General features: G+C 45.8%; 1 protein-coding gene across 1 annotated transcript in view; it reads left to right on the plus strand.

Annotated features, from left to right (window-relative positions):
- Positions 1-6,489: 6,489 nt before the first annotated feature.
- EML5 (EMAP like 5) overlaps positions 6,490-15,356 on the plus strand; it is a 189,068-nt gene continuing 180,201 nt past the window's right edge. The window contains exons 1-3 of the mRNA XM_073608920.1: positions 6,490-6,524; positions 7,263-7,422; positions 12,035-12,133. Coding sequence (XP_073465021.1) covers positions 6,490-6,524; positions 7,263-7,422; positions 12,035-12,133 — 294 coding nt within the window. The remainder of the gene's footprint in view (positions 6,525-7,262; positions 7,423-12,034; positions 12,134-15,356) is intronic.

A 15,356-nucleotide genomic window follows, 5' to 3' on the forward strand; every position in this document is an offset into this window, starting at 1 on the left:
TCCGCTTGAGTGCTTCCATCAGTATACCGCTTCCTAAGTTCTGGAACACGAGCCCAATGGATCTGGCTATAGGAACCCCCAAGAACTAGACAACACCAGTCTTGGAGTACATCAGAACTAACTCTTTATTTGAGATCTCACACACATTTATACAGCAGGCTGACTCAAAACTAACCTAATTAACATGAGCTAATTTACTAAAAAATTTACCCAGACCAGATGACAGACTTGTGGGTACCGAGCTTCACACAGTAGTATAAACACAATAGCTGGAGCTAATTACAATTAACAATACAAACAACAATCTCCCCCTTCCTCAGCCTAGACTGTTCGTCTCCTAGCCAGTGCTGGTGGCTAATGTGATCAGCTCATTCAATTAACACACATCACTATAAACATCAACACAGGGTTAATTAGAACAAACAACAATGAGTTGAATACCCTTAGAACCTAGACTAAACTTATTTACATTAATCCCATTATAGCTGACATCAGACAGGTGAGTGGAGTTGATGACATTAGCATCTTCTCACAGGATGTGTCCCAACAGTATAATTCAGTCTTATCATTCTAATATGGCATATAAAGGGTTCCCAGAGTCTGTGTGTTTTGGGGGGACATGGAGCTGAATCCAAAGTAACACCAACCCCAGGGTCCCCAGGCATACAGCTCACAGAGAGCACCATTCCCCCAAATGCTAGGGCCCATAATCGGTGGGCAAGAGGCTTGCGTTCAGTCCCCTCCAATAGCCTCTGTCCCGGGTGAGTCTGTCACAGTAACCATATCAAAATTAGATGTAACATTTGTATTTATTTGTGAGTATCTGTGAAAGATGACAGAGATGATCAGCGGAGTGTTTTATACCATGTTTTATATACAGTGTACAGTATGTGTGTTTAATATAATATAATATATATATATATATATATATATATATATATATATACACTGTATAAATGAAACACATATAAAAAATATCCTATCTATCTGTCTATCTATCTATCTACAGTATCTATCCTGCATATCATGATTTACTACCCTGATCAGCTCCAGATTACACCTGTTGGTGCTCAGCACTTCACTAATGTGTCATCTGCAGGCATGTACTGCCCATCGGGACTACAGGGAGTTTCCTGGTGGGCCGATGCCTCAGTGGGCCCATTTCAGTAGCAGCGAAGGTAGAGCGGGCGGAGACTCCCAAACCCTGTCCACCAATAAGCTAATCTCCTGCTGTGCAGCCGTTTAGAAAAAAAAAACTTCTCTGGGCCCTCTGTGTTCGTGGGGGCCGGGGGACAGAAAGTAGACTATAATCGCTTTGGGCAGGTTAATCTGCAGCAGCACACTACACAGTTGAAGGCCGGCCTGTGTTATATCAGTACACTGGGGGGACTAACATTGATGGGCACTAATGAAGCTGTGCTGATGGGCACTGGTGTGACTGCATTAATGGGCACTGGTGTGGCTGTGCTGATGGGCAATGATGTGGCTGGGTTGATGGGCACTGATCAGGCTGCATTAATGGGCACTAGTGAGGCTACATTAATGGGCACTGGTGTGGTTGAGCTGATGGGCACTGATCAGGCTGCATTAATGGGTACTGGTAAGGCTACATTAATGGGCACTGGTGTGGCTGCATTAATGGATACTGGTGTGGCTGTGCTGATGGGCAATGATGTGGCTGGGCTGATGGGCACTGATCAGGCTGCATTAATGGGCACTGATCAGGCTGCATTAATGGGCACTGATCAGGCTGCATTAATGGGCACTGGAGAGGCTGCATTAATGGGCACTGGTGTGGCTGCGCTGCTGGGCACTGGTGTGGCTGCATTAATGGGCACTGGTGTGGTTGCATTAATGGGCACTGGTGTAGCTGCGCTGATGAGCACTGATCAGGCTGCATTAATGGGCACTGGTGAGGCTGCATTAATGGGCACTGGTGTGGCTGCGCTGATGGGCACTGTTGTGGCTGCGCTGATGGGCACTGATCAGGCTACATTAATGGGCACTAGTGAGGCTGCATTAATGGGCACTGGTTTGGCTGTGCTGATGGGCACTGTTGTGGCTGCATTAATGGGTACTGGTGTGATTGCATTAATAGGCACTGATCAGGCTGCGCTGATGGGCACTGATCAGGCTGCATAAATGGGCACTGGCGAGGCTGCATTAATGAGCACTTGTTTGGCTGCGCTAATGGGCACTGGTGTGGCTGCGCTGATGGGCACTGATCAGGCTGCATTAATGGGCACTGGTTTTTACTTTTTTTTGCACAATTGTGTTTAGTTTATATACTGTTTTTGTGCGTGTTTGCAAATTAATGTGGGCCGGTCTGGATGAAGTCCAGGGCCAAATATTTGTCCCAGTCCAGCCCTGGTCATCTGTCACATATACTAACAAATAAATACACGTTACATCTAATTTTGATATTGTTATGCCCTGTACACACGGTCGGATTTTCCAAGGGAAAATGTGTGATAGGACCTTGTTGTCGGAAATTCCGACCGTGTGTGGGCTCCATCACACATTTTCCATCGGATTTTCCGACACACAAAATTTGAGAGCAGGCTATAAAATTTTCTGACAACAAAATCCGTTGTCGGAATTTCCGATCGTGTGTACACAAATCCGATGCACAAAGTGCCACGCATGCTCAGAATAAATAAAGAGATGAAAGCTATTGGCTACTGCCCCGTTTATAGTCCCGACGTACGTGTTTTACGTCACCGCGTTCAGAATGATCGGATTTTCCAACAACTTTGTGTGACCGTGTGTATGCAAGACAAGTTTGAGCCAACATCCGTCGGAAAAAATCCATGGATTTTGTTGTCGGAATGTCCGATCAATGTCCGACCGTGTGTACAGGGTGAGCTGTCATCCTCTATGTAAGGGAAGGGGTGAGCTGTCATCCGCTATGTAAGGGAAGGGGTGAGCTGTCATCCGCTATGTAAGGGAAGGGGTGAGCTGTCATCCGCCATGTAAGGGAAGGGGTGAGCTGTCATCCGCCATGTAAGGGAAGGGGTGAGCTGAAATCCGCTATGTAAGGGAAGGAGTGAGCTGTCACCCGCTATGTAAGGGAAGGGGTGAGCTGTCACCCGCTATGTAAGGGAAGGGGTGAGCTGTCATCCGCCATGTAAGGGAAAGGGTATTGGTGAAGTCTTCTAGCTTGTTCTAAATTTGATATTCCCCTCCTGATCAGTTCCTTGTACATTCTTCAGCATGAACGCGTCTTCAAACTGCATTTCCAGTGTCCCATCATGTCCTCGCTAACCAGAATCCAGATACTCCGGGGATTTAGCACAGCCTGTAGTGATGTGCTGAATTTTTTGAGATAGACAAAATATTAATGTTAGCATGGAGTAATAATTCATAATGCACTCTCTCTCAATGCCTTTCTGAAGTGTCCTGCCTCTGTTCTGATGTGGTGTCCTAATAATAATGAATGATGAGTAGGAGCAGATATCTCTCCGTTTTTGTTTGAATGCTGAGAATCCTTGTCCCTTCTTCTGCATCATTGCAGGTTCTCATTCTCATGCCCTGTACACACGGTCGGATTTTTCGACGGAAAATGTGTGATAGGACCTTGTTGTCGGAAATTCCGACCGTGTGTAGGCTCCATCACACATTTTCCATCGGAATTTCCAACACACAAAGTTTGGGAGCCGTTGTCAGAAATTCCGATCGTGTGTACACAAATCCGATGCACAAAGTGCCACGCATGCTCAGAATAAATTAAGAGACGAAAGCTATTGGCTACTGCCCCGTTTATAGTCCCGACGTACGTGTTTTACGTCACCGCTTTTAGAACGATCGGATTTTCCGACAACTTTGTGTGACCGTGTGTATGCAAGACAAGTTTGAGCCAACATCCGTCGGAAAAAATCCATGGATTTTGTTATCGGAATGTCCGATCAATGTCCGACCGTGTGTTTACGGGGCATCACACCTAACCTTACAATTCCTGGAAGGATCCCCTGAGAGAAACAGATATATACTGTATAGTATATACACCAATCCATAACGTTCTGCCCACTAAACATGTGCAATTCGTTTTGTTCCGAATTGTTTTTTTTTTTTATGAATTTTGACAAATTCGTTAATTTCTGAATTTCCGAACTTTTCGAAATTCCGAATTTTTCCGAATTTCGGAAATTGCAAATTCGGAAATTGGAGAATTCGGAAATTTGAAATTTAGGAAATTCCATAATTCAAAATTAGGAAATTCCAAAATTTGGAAATTTGAAAATCCAAAAATAAGAATGAAAATCTGAATATTCAAAAGAATGAAAATCTGAACATTCAAAAACCCAAAAATCTGAAATGACTAATAATAAATATTAAATTATAGGTATTGGAATTTCCTTTCAAATTTGGCTGTTAGTGAACGTATTTGAACGAATTATCTGAAATAACGAATGCCGTATCTAAACGAATGGAACGTAACGGTATAATAAATAATACTAAAACCTTTTTATTATTATTATTTATTATTAATTTGTTCCTTTCCATTTGTTTAGATGCGGCATTCGATAATTCGTTCAAATACGTTCACTAACAGCCAAATTTGAAAGGAAATTCCAATACCTATAATTTAACAGTTAGTTATCATTTCGAATTTTACTGATATTCTTTTTTTTTTTTCGAATTTCTGAATTTCCAAACTTTCGAATTCTGAAAATTCGGAATTCAAAAATTCAGAAATTCGCAAATTTGAAAATTTGCATTTCTAAATTTCTGAAAAAAGCAAAAAAACGAAACAAAAACGAACAAATTTTTTCTCAGTGCACATGTCTAATGCCCACCCACCTAATATTGAAAAGGTCCCCGTTTTGCCACCAAGACAGCTCTGACCCGCCACGGCATGGCCTCCACGTCTTGCATTTGTCTCATTTGAATGCAAAGCATTTTCTGATTGGATGAGGGGGAAATTGTGACATCACCACCCCACCTCTCCACCTCGTGCAATGAAAGAATGCTTTGCATTCATTGAGAAAAATTAATTTGTTCTCAAAATGGCACCCATGCTGAGTATGTGACCTCCTGTGTTCACTAAGCAGCAGGGCAGTCGCTTAGAACGGGACCCAAAAGACGGAGAGAAGCACTGTAGTAGCAGCAGCTACTACAGTAATTATCTGCTTCTAGAGGGATTCTACAGGTATGGAATATGCATATAAACATTGGTCCAAGCTGCACCAGTGTGACTAGAAAAGTTAGAAAAAAAAAACGAAAACCTGGAATTCAACTTTAAAGTAAATCCAAAGCAGCATTGGAATGCTACAGGCCACCAGTGGACACCAGTGGTACACAAGGATCTGCATTTTTCTCTACTGTGTTAATGTTGATGCATATATTAGTCTGGTCATCTGTTCTCTTGAGAAAGGCAATGTGTACTTTCTATAGAGCCATATCTGTCTGTCTACTTGATTTTGGTCCTAGGAGGGTGACCATACGAACAGTGCAGGAGTAGGTGTGAGAGGACAGTGCAATACAAAGGGGTCTCTGGTTTGCTGTATACATCCCCAAATAGCATTAGCATTATACTGTAATATGGTAATGTTGCCACCCTTGCAAACGCATAACTCCCTCCATTAAGCTGAAAAATATCACCCCCAAATGTCTGTCTACTCTTCTTATTACAATTACCTGAAACCTTTCAGAAGAGTTCACCCGCTAAGCTTAAGTTATTTTATTCCAAAAGAGAAAAGGTCAGAAGAAGAGTATTTCTACCTTAGTGGGTCATGTTGGGGGATGCGATATCCCCATAGTGGGTGTAATCAGAACATTAGAGAGAAGGTCAGGAGAAGAGTACCTTATGGAGAGTCATGTTGGAGATGTGATATTGTGATATTCCAATAGTGGTTGAACGCTGACAAAAGTATAGAGATGGTCAGAAGAGTATTTTCTACCTTATTAAGAGTTGTGTTGGAGGGTGTGATATCCCTGTAGTGGGTGTAATCAGAAACATGGAGAGAAGGTCAGGAGAGAAGTGTATTTTCTACCTTATGGTGGGTCATGTTGAAGCTGTGTTATTGTGATATCCCAGTAGTGATGTGCTGAGAAAGTAAGGGAAAAGGAGGTGTGATATCTTGGTGGTGAGTGTAATCAAAGAGGTAGCAAGAAGGTCAGGAGACGAGAATTTTCTACCTTTTTGGAAGGGCATTTTGAAGGGTGTGACTTTCCAGTGGTGGATGTAATCAAAAAGGTAAAGAGGAGATTGTTTTTGCCTGATGAAGGGTCATGTTGGAGGGTGTTATATCCTGACGGTGTTTGTAATTCGAAAGGTAAAGAGAAGGTCAGGAGAAGAGTATTTCCTACCTTATGGAGCGTCTTTGAGGATGTGATATCTCAGTGGTGGGTGTAATCAAAAAGGTTGAGAAAAGGTCAAGAGAAACCTTTTCTACCTTGTGGAGGGTCATGTTGGACATATGATATCCCAGTGGTCATGTAATCAGAAAGGTAGAGAGAAGGCCAGGAGCAGAGTATATTCTACCTTTTATGGAGGGTGATGTCAACTGTGATATATTTGGAAGGTGGGTGCAATCAGAAAGGTAGCAAGAAGGTCAGGAGAAAATACATTTTCTACCTTTTGGAAGGGCATGTTGAAGAGTGAGACTTTTCAGTGGTGGGTGTCAATAGAAAGGTAAAGAAGAGAGTATTTTCCACCCGATGAAGGGTCATGTTGGAGGGTGTTATATCCCAGTGGTGTTTGTAATTAGAAAGGTAAAGAGAAGGAGGGAAGAAGGTCAGGAAAAAGAGTATTTTCTAACTTATGGAGGGCCTTTGAAGGGTGTGATTTCCCAGTTGTGGGTGTAATCGGAAAAGTTGAGAAGAAACTTTTTCTACCTTATGGAGGTGTGATATTCAGTGGACATGCAGTCAGAAAGGTAGAGGAAAAGCCAGGAGCAGAGTATGTTCTACCTTTATGGAGGGTCTTGTTGGAGGTGTGGTATGCTGGTGGGGGGTGTAATCAGAAAGGTAGAGAGAAGGTCAAGAGAAGAAATGTTCTACATTTTAGGGAGGGTCAAGTTGGAGGGTGTGATATCCCAGTGGTAATCAGAGAGGTAGAGGGAAGGCCAGGAGCAGAGTATGTTTTACCCTATGGAGGTTGGATGTGATATCTCGGCGGTGGTGTAATCAGAGAGATGGATTAAAGCTCAGAGCAAGATATTTTGGAGAGTCTCCATTTGCATTATTTAAAAACAATACAGGGCAAGCTGATGTTCCGCATTAATCATGTTAATTCATTTTTCTTTTCTTTGCCGTCCTAGCTTGGCACTGCACCCTGAACGTCTGCTGGTGGCTACGGGGCAAGTTGGGAAGGAGCCATACATCTGTGTGTGGGATTCATACTCCGTCCAGACCGTCTCTATACTGAAAGATGTCCACACGCATGGTATCGCCTGTCTGGCATTTGACATGGATGGGCAGGTATGTGTTTTTGTCCATAATATCCTAAAAATTCAACATGAGTGTATCACCCACCTCCTTTTTTTTTTTTTTAAAACAAACAACTGAAAGGCATTCATTTGGCTCCGACAATGTGGGCCAGGGCTGGTGCAAGGATTTTTGACACCCTAGGCCAGTGATGACGAACCTTGGCACCCCAGATGTTTTGGAATTATAGCTCCCATGATGTTCAACTACACTGCAGAGTGCAAGAGCATCATGGGAAAATGTAGTTTCAAAACATCTGGGGTGCCAAGGTTCGCCCTCACTGCCCTAGGCGAAACCTCATTTTGTCGCTCCGCCCCTGACTCCACCCCCTTTTGTCCCATCCGTGTTTACAATGGAGGTGGCGGAGGTGGAGATTTTTTTTCAGCACCTCTCCACCTATTTCTTCAGTCGTGGTCCACAGGCCCGCACCTGTGCCTCTGGACCCAGCCTAAGGACAAATAGTGGTGGCACCAGCTCGCTTCCTCACGCCAGCCGTGGTCCGCAGGTATGGCTGGGGTAGTATATGGACAGGCTAACTGTGTAACTGCCTGTCCATACAATCAGACAGATACACTAACAATGCTTTATAGTCTCCTAGTAAATATAATAATTAATGCACATTTTTTTTAACTGCAAAAAGATCTGCATTTATTATTTTTTTACAAAGGTGAACTTGAACCACCCCACCTTAAATCACTCCAACTCCTGTATTTTCACACCTCAGATCACCCCAATTGCTTCATCACTGTAGTCCCCTGCGCACCTTTTCGTCACTGTTCCCCTCTACACCCCCCCCACCGCACCTCTGTTCCCCACTGTATCCCTCCCCACACCTCTGTTCCCCCACTGTACCTCCCCCGCACCTCTGTTCCCCACTGTATTCTCCCCCCGCACCTCTGTTCCCCACTTTTTCCCCCACCGCACCTCTGTTCCCCACTGTATCCCCCCCCGCACCTCTGTTCCCCACTGTATCCCCCCCCCCCCACACCTCTGTTCCCCACTGTATCCCTCCCGCACCTCTGTTCCCCACTGTATCCCCCCCCCCCCATACCTCTGTTCCCCACTGTATCCCTCCCGCACCTCTGTTCCCCACTGTATCACCCCCCCCACACCTCTGTTCCCCACTGTATCCCCCCCCGCATCTCTGTTCCCCACTATATCCCCCCCCCCACCTCTGTTCCCAACTGTAATCTCTCCCACACCTCTCTTCCCTATTGTATCCCTCCCACACCTCTCTTCCCTATTGTATCCCTCCCACACCTCTGTTCCCCACTGTATCCCATTGGTTATTATGGTACTAGCTGATGGCTGCTGTGGTGCAGCAATGTGATCTATGGTGGTTTAGGTGATCCGCCATTCCTCAGCATACCAAATCCTCTGCAAGACAAGACTTCTACTTCTAAAAAAAAAACCCCCATAATTGTTTTTTAATAAGACTGAGCAGAAACCATTTACATTCTACTTTATAGGACAGGAGGGTTCATGTGATGTCAGCTGTCGCTGGTGATTTGTCATGGGATCCCTCATCAATTGTCACTTCATCCGAAAAAGTTAAACATTCCAGCCTAAAGACAAATAGTGGTGGCACCGGCTTGCTTCCTCACGCCAGCCGTGGTCCGCAGGTATATAGACAGGCTGGGGTAGTATATGGACAGGCTAACTGTGTAACTGCCTGTCTGTACAAGTAGACAGATACACCAACAATGCTTTATAGTCTCCTAGTAAAAATAATAATTGATGCACTTTTTTTAACTGCAAAAAGATCTGCATTTATTATTTTTTTACGAAGGTGAACTTGAACCACCACACCTTAAATCACTCCAACTCCTGTATTTTCACACCTTAGATCACCCCAATTGCTTCATCACTGTAGTCCCCTGCGCACCTTTTCGTCACTGTTCCCCTCTACACCCCCCCCCCCGCACCGCTGTTCCCCACTGTATCCTTCCCACACCTCTGTTCCCCCACTGTACCTCCCCCGCACCTCTGTTCCCCCACTGTATCCTCCCCCCGCACCTCTGTTCCCCACTGTATCCTCCCCCCGCACCTCTGTTCCCCACTGTATCCCCCCCACACCTCTGTTCCCCACTGTATCCCTCCCGCACCTCTGTTCCCCACTGTATCCCCCCCCGCACCTCTGTTCCCCACTGTACCCCCCCCCCGCACCTCTGTTCCCCACTGTATCCCCCCCCCCGCACCTCTGTTCCTCACTGTATCCCCCCCCACACCTCTGTTCCCCACTGTATCCCCCCCCCCGCACCTCTGTTCCCCACTGTATCCCCCCCCCCGCACCTCTGTTCCCCACTGTATCCCTCCACCACCTCTGTTCCCCACTGTATTCCCCCCGCACCTCTGTTCCCCACTGTATCCCCCCCCCCCCCGCACCTCTGTTCCCCACTGTATCCCTCCACCACCTCTGTTCCCCACTGTATCCCCCCCACACCTCTGTTCCCCACTGTATCCCTCCCACACCTCTGTTCCCCACTGTATCCCCCCCCCGCACCTCTGTTCCCCACTGTATCCCCCCCCGCACCTCTGTTCCCCACTGTATCCCCCCCTGCACCTCTGTTCCCCACTGTATCCCCCCCCCCGCACCTCTGTTCCTCACTGTATCCCCCCCCACACCTCTGTTCCCCACTGAATTCCCCCCCCCCCCGCACCTCTGTTCCCCACTGTATTCCCTCCACCACCTCTGTTCCCCACTGTATTCCCCCCGCACCTCTGTTCCCAACTGTATTCCCCCCCACACCTCTGTTCCCAACTGTATCCCTCCCACACCTCTCTTCCCTATTGTATCCCTTCCACACCTCTCTTCCCTATTGTATCCCTTCCACACCTCTGTTCCCCACTGTATCCCCCTCCTCCGCACCTCTGTATCCCCCCCCCGCACCTCTGTTCCCGACTTTTATCACCCTGCCCGCACCTCTGTTCCCCACTATATCCCCCCCGCACCTCTGTTCCCCACTGTATTCTCCCCCCGCACCTCTGTTCCCAACTGTATCCCTCCCACACCTCTCTTCCCTATTGTATCCCTTCCACACCTCTGTTCCCCACTGTATCCCCCCCCGCACCTCTGTTCCCCACTGTATCCCCCCCCGCACCTCTGTTCCCCACTGTATCCCCCCCCCCCCGCACCTCTGTTCCCCACTATATCCCTTCCGCACCTCTGTTCCCCACTATATCCCCCCTTGCACCTCTGTTCCCCACTATATCCCTCCCACACCTCTGTTCCCCACTATATCCCCCCCTCGCACCTCTGTTCCCCACTATTATCCCCCCCTCGCACCTCTGTTCCCCACTATATCTCTCCCACACCTCTGTTCCCCACTTTATCCCCCTGCCCGCACCTATGTTCCCCACTTTATCCCCCTGCCCGCACCTCTGTTCCCCACTATATCCCCCCCGCACCTCTGTTCCCCACTGTATCCCCCCCCCCCGCACCTCTGTTCCCCACTTTATCCCCCTGCCCACACCTCTGTTCCCCACTTTATCCCCCTGCCCACACCTATGTTCCTCACTTTATCCCCCCCCCCCGCACCTCTGTTCCCCACTGTATTCCCCCCCCCCCCCCCGCACCTCTGTTCCCCACTGTATCCCTCCCACACCTCTGTTCCCCACTGTATCCCCCCCCCCCCGCCTCTGTTCCCCACTATATCCCTCCCACACCTCTGTTCCCAACTTTATCCCCCTGCCCTCAGCTCTGTTCCCCACTATATTCACCCCCCCGCACCTCTGTTCCCCACTGTATCCCCCCCACACTTCTGTTCCCCACTGTATCCCCCCCACACCTCCTCTTCTTACTGCCGCTGCTAGGGTGTTACTGCAGGCTGGGGACAGAGTGGTCCCAGAGAAAGCAGGTTGACAAAACGGGGGTGGAGATGGCGAATTGTTTCTGCACAGAGTGCGGGGATGTCTTCACAGGCACATTTTACCGCCCCCCCCCCCCAGCCTGGCACCATAAGACGTCTATGCTGCCTTATGGATGGTAACACCGGCCAGCCTTGCAGGTATTTCAAAAACCTAAATCCCCAGCAAGTGGCTGGGTATCCAGATTTTGCTGCCCGCCCCTCCCCTTGTGCCCTAGGCAGCCGCCTGACCCGCCTATTGCTAGCGCCAGACCTGATGTGGGCTCCCCTTATGGCACAAAGCTGGTTTCCTCTTTACTTCGAAATAAAAACTCCACCAAACCCCCCCCCCCTTAGTGGACTGATGTTGCATTGGTTATTATGGTACTAGCTGATGGCTGCTGTGGTGCAGTAATGTGGTCTATGGTGGTTTAGGTGATAAGCCGTTCCTCAGCATACCAAATCCTCTGCAAGGCAAGACTTCTACTTCTAAAAAAAAAAGAAAAAAAAACCCATAATTTTTTTTTAATAAAACTGAGCAGAAACCATTTACATTCCACTTTATAGGACAGGAGGGTTCATGTGATGTCAACTGTCGCTGGTGATTTGTCATGGGATCCCTCATCAATTGTCACTTCATCCGAAAAAGTTAAACATTCCAGCCTGGTATGGATTAAATGCGAGGAGCTTGCAATGTATTGTCTCTTCTCATTCGTGTTCTCTTCTCTCCCCGCTGCCCTGGATCTGTGTCTGGACCTCAGCGCCTGGTGTCTGTGGGTCTTGACTCCAAGAACACGATCTGCGTTTGGGACTGGAGGAAAGGGAAGCTGCTGTCTATGGCCCCGGGTCACACAGACAGGGTACGTTGTTTGTGTTCATTATCTAGATACTGTGATAGGTAGGATATTCTGGAGCTGTCCTGTGATCAGTGGCTTGGGAGTCACATGTGCCTCTCAGGTATGCTGCTTGCGTCTCAAAAGATCACTCAGTGTCTGAACTGCATTATGAAGTTCTCCTATTTCTGCCACGAAATTTCTCTGTAAGTTGGCCGCAATCTACAGTGCCTTGAAAAAGTATTCATACCCCTTGAAATTTTCCACATTTTGTGACGTTATAACCAAAAACGTATTTTATTGGGATTTTATGTGATAGACCAACACAAAGTGGCACATAATTGTGAAGTGGAAGGAAAATGATAAATGGTTTTCAAATATTTTACAACTAAATATGTGAAAAGTGTGGGGGGTACATTTGTATGGCGCCCCCCGGAGTCAATACTTTGTAGAACCTCCTTTCACTGCAATTACAGCTACAAGTCTTTTTGGGGATGTCTCTACCAGCTTTGCACATCTAGAGAGGGACATTTTTGCCCATTCTTTGTAAAATAGCTCAAGCTCTGTGTTGTGGAAATTTTTATTAATATATGTTGTCAGATGTCCCCCAATGTCAGTTTTGCTGTAATGCGTTCATGTGAGCGTATTCGCACATACAGACGTTGGTGGAAGACCATTGGCTGCGGAAACCTTCCCGTGGACATGGCAGATCTGTTTGCTCTTTTAAGGATGTTTGTTTATGTCTCACCAAGGGACTGGGCGCTCCATGGTGACCGCATCTAAACTCCTAAGTAAGCAGATCTGCGTACATGGGAACCATAGCATAACCATACAAAATTATGGCCCACTGAGCCATGATAGAGTATGGCTCGCGTCATTGGTAGCAGTGGGAATGTGCACACGATCGTGTTCAGAGCCATGTAAGTAGTGTTCAAATTGTGAGACACTCTGTGTCTCACAAAGGACTTGGCGCATGGCCCTGCACATGACCATCTGCACACATCACTACTGTATTTCTATTTGAATATATACATGTGTGTGTGATTGGTTCTTTTGAAAGAATTCAAGTGTCTGATTGGCTGATTCTGAAGCCACCACCTTCCTTTTGTTATTCATGTTTATAGTATAAATAAAAGGAGCTGGCTACTCTCTGGAGGATTCTGCTAAGCTCAAGGCGATACCAGCATCTGTGTCTGTGTTACTTAGAGAAATACAAGCGCGCTTTCCCGGCATTATATAAGAGAGCTGTTTTTGTGCTTTTAAGCGCAAAGAAATTATTTGCTTATAGGGAGAAGCTTAAAATTTCCCCGACACTCTGTCAGATTGGATGGAGAGCGTCTGTGAACAGCAATTTTCAAGTCTTGCCACAGATTCTCAATGTGATTTAGGTCTGGACTTTGACTGGACCATTCTAACACATGGATATGCTTTGATCTAAACCATTCCATTGTAGCTCTGGCTGTATGTTTTGGGTCGTTGTCCTGCTGGAAGGTGAACCTCCGCCCCAGTCTCAAGTCTTTTGCAGACTCTAATGCCACGTACACACGATCGGAAATTCGGCCAGCAAAAGACTGAGAGCTTTTGGTCGGAAAATGCGACCGTGTGTATGCTCCATCAGACTTTTTCTGGCTGACTTCCAGTCAGCAAAAGATTGAGAGCATGTGCTCAATTTTTTTGGTTGGAAAAAGTTCTGATCGGAAATTCTGATCGTCTGTAGCAATTCCGACGCGCAAAATTCCTACGCATGCTCGGAAACAATTCCACGCATGCTCGGAAGCATTGAACTTAATTTTCTAGGCTCGTCGTTGTGTTGTACGTCACCAAGTTCTTGACGGTCTAATGTTGAGCTAACTTTTGTGTGACCGTGTGTATGCAAGCCAAGCTTGAGCGGAAATTTGTTGGAAAAACCATCCACGATTTTTCAGACGGAAAATCCGCTCGTGTGTACGCGACATTACAGGTTTTCTTCTAAGATTGCCCTGTATTTGTCTCCATCCATCTTCCCATCAACTCTGACCAGCTTCCCTGTCCCTGCTAAAGAAAAGCATCCCCACATCATGATGCTCCCACCACCATGTTTCACGGTGGGGATGGTGTGTTCAGGGTGATGCGCAATGTTAGTTTTTCGCCAGACATAGCGTTCTGATATTAGGCCAAAAAGTTCTATTTTGGTCTCATCTGACCAGAGCAGCTTCTTCCACATGTTTGCTGTGTCCTCCACATGGCTTCTCACAAACTGCAAAAGGGACTTCTTATGTCTTTCTTTCACCAATGACTTTCTTCTTGTCACTCTTCCATAAAGGCCAGGTTTGTGGAGAACACGACTAGTCAATTTTTCAATTTCCGGAAATTCGAAAGTTCAGAAATTCAGAAGTTCGAAATTTCATAAATTTGAAAATTTCTAAATTTTGGAAATTTAAAAAAAAAACAAAAATAAGAATGAAAATTCAAAAGAATGAAAATCTAAAAATTCGAAAACCCGAAAATCTGAAATAATAACTAATACTAAATATTAAATTGTAGGTATTGGAATTTCCTTTCAAATTTGACTGTTAGTGAACGTAACGAGTACGAATTTATCTGAAGTTACGAATTATCTGTAATAACGAATGCCGTATCTAAACGAATGGAACATAATGATCTAATAATAATAAATAACAATAATAATAATAATAATAATAACAAAAACCTTTTTTATTTATTATTATTATTTATTATTAATTTGTTCCACTCCATTTGTTTAGATGCGGCATTCGTTATTTTGGATAATTCGTAACTTCAGATAAATTTGTATTTGTTGCGTTCACAAACAGCCAAATTTGAAAGGAAATTCCAATACCTATAGTTTAATAGTTATTATTTATAATTTTTTTCTACTGATTTTTTTCCTTTTTTTCAGATTTTCGAAATTCAGAAATTTGGAAATTCGAAATTCCGAATTTCCGAAAAAAGCAAAAAGCTGAATGAAAGGAAAACTAACACATTTTTTGTTAGTGAACATGTCTAATCTCTGCAGCTCCTCCATGGACCTCTTGGCTGCTTCTCTGATGAATGCTCTCCTTGCCCGGCCGGTCAGTTTACGTGGACGGCCATGTCTTGGTAGGTTTGCAGTTGTGCCATACTCTTTCCATTTTCGGATGATGGATTGAACAGAGCTCCGTGAGATGTTCAAAGCTTGGGGTATTTCTTTATAACCTAACCCTGCTTTATACTTCTCCACAACTTTATCCCTGACCCAGGGACGGACTGA

The sequence above is a fragment of the Aquarana catesbeiana genome, linkage group LG13, assembly GCF_042186555.1.
Source record: "Aquarana catesbeiana isolate 2022-GZ linkage group LG13, ASM4218655v1, whole genome shotgun sequence".
Lineage (NCBI taxonomy): Eukaryota > Metazoa > Chordata > Amphibia > Anura > Ranidae > Aquarana > Aquarana catesbeiana.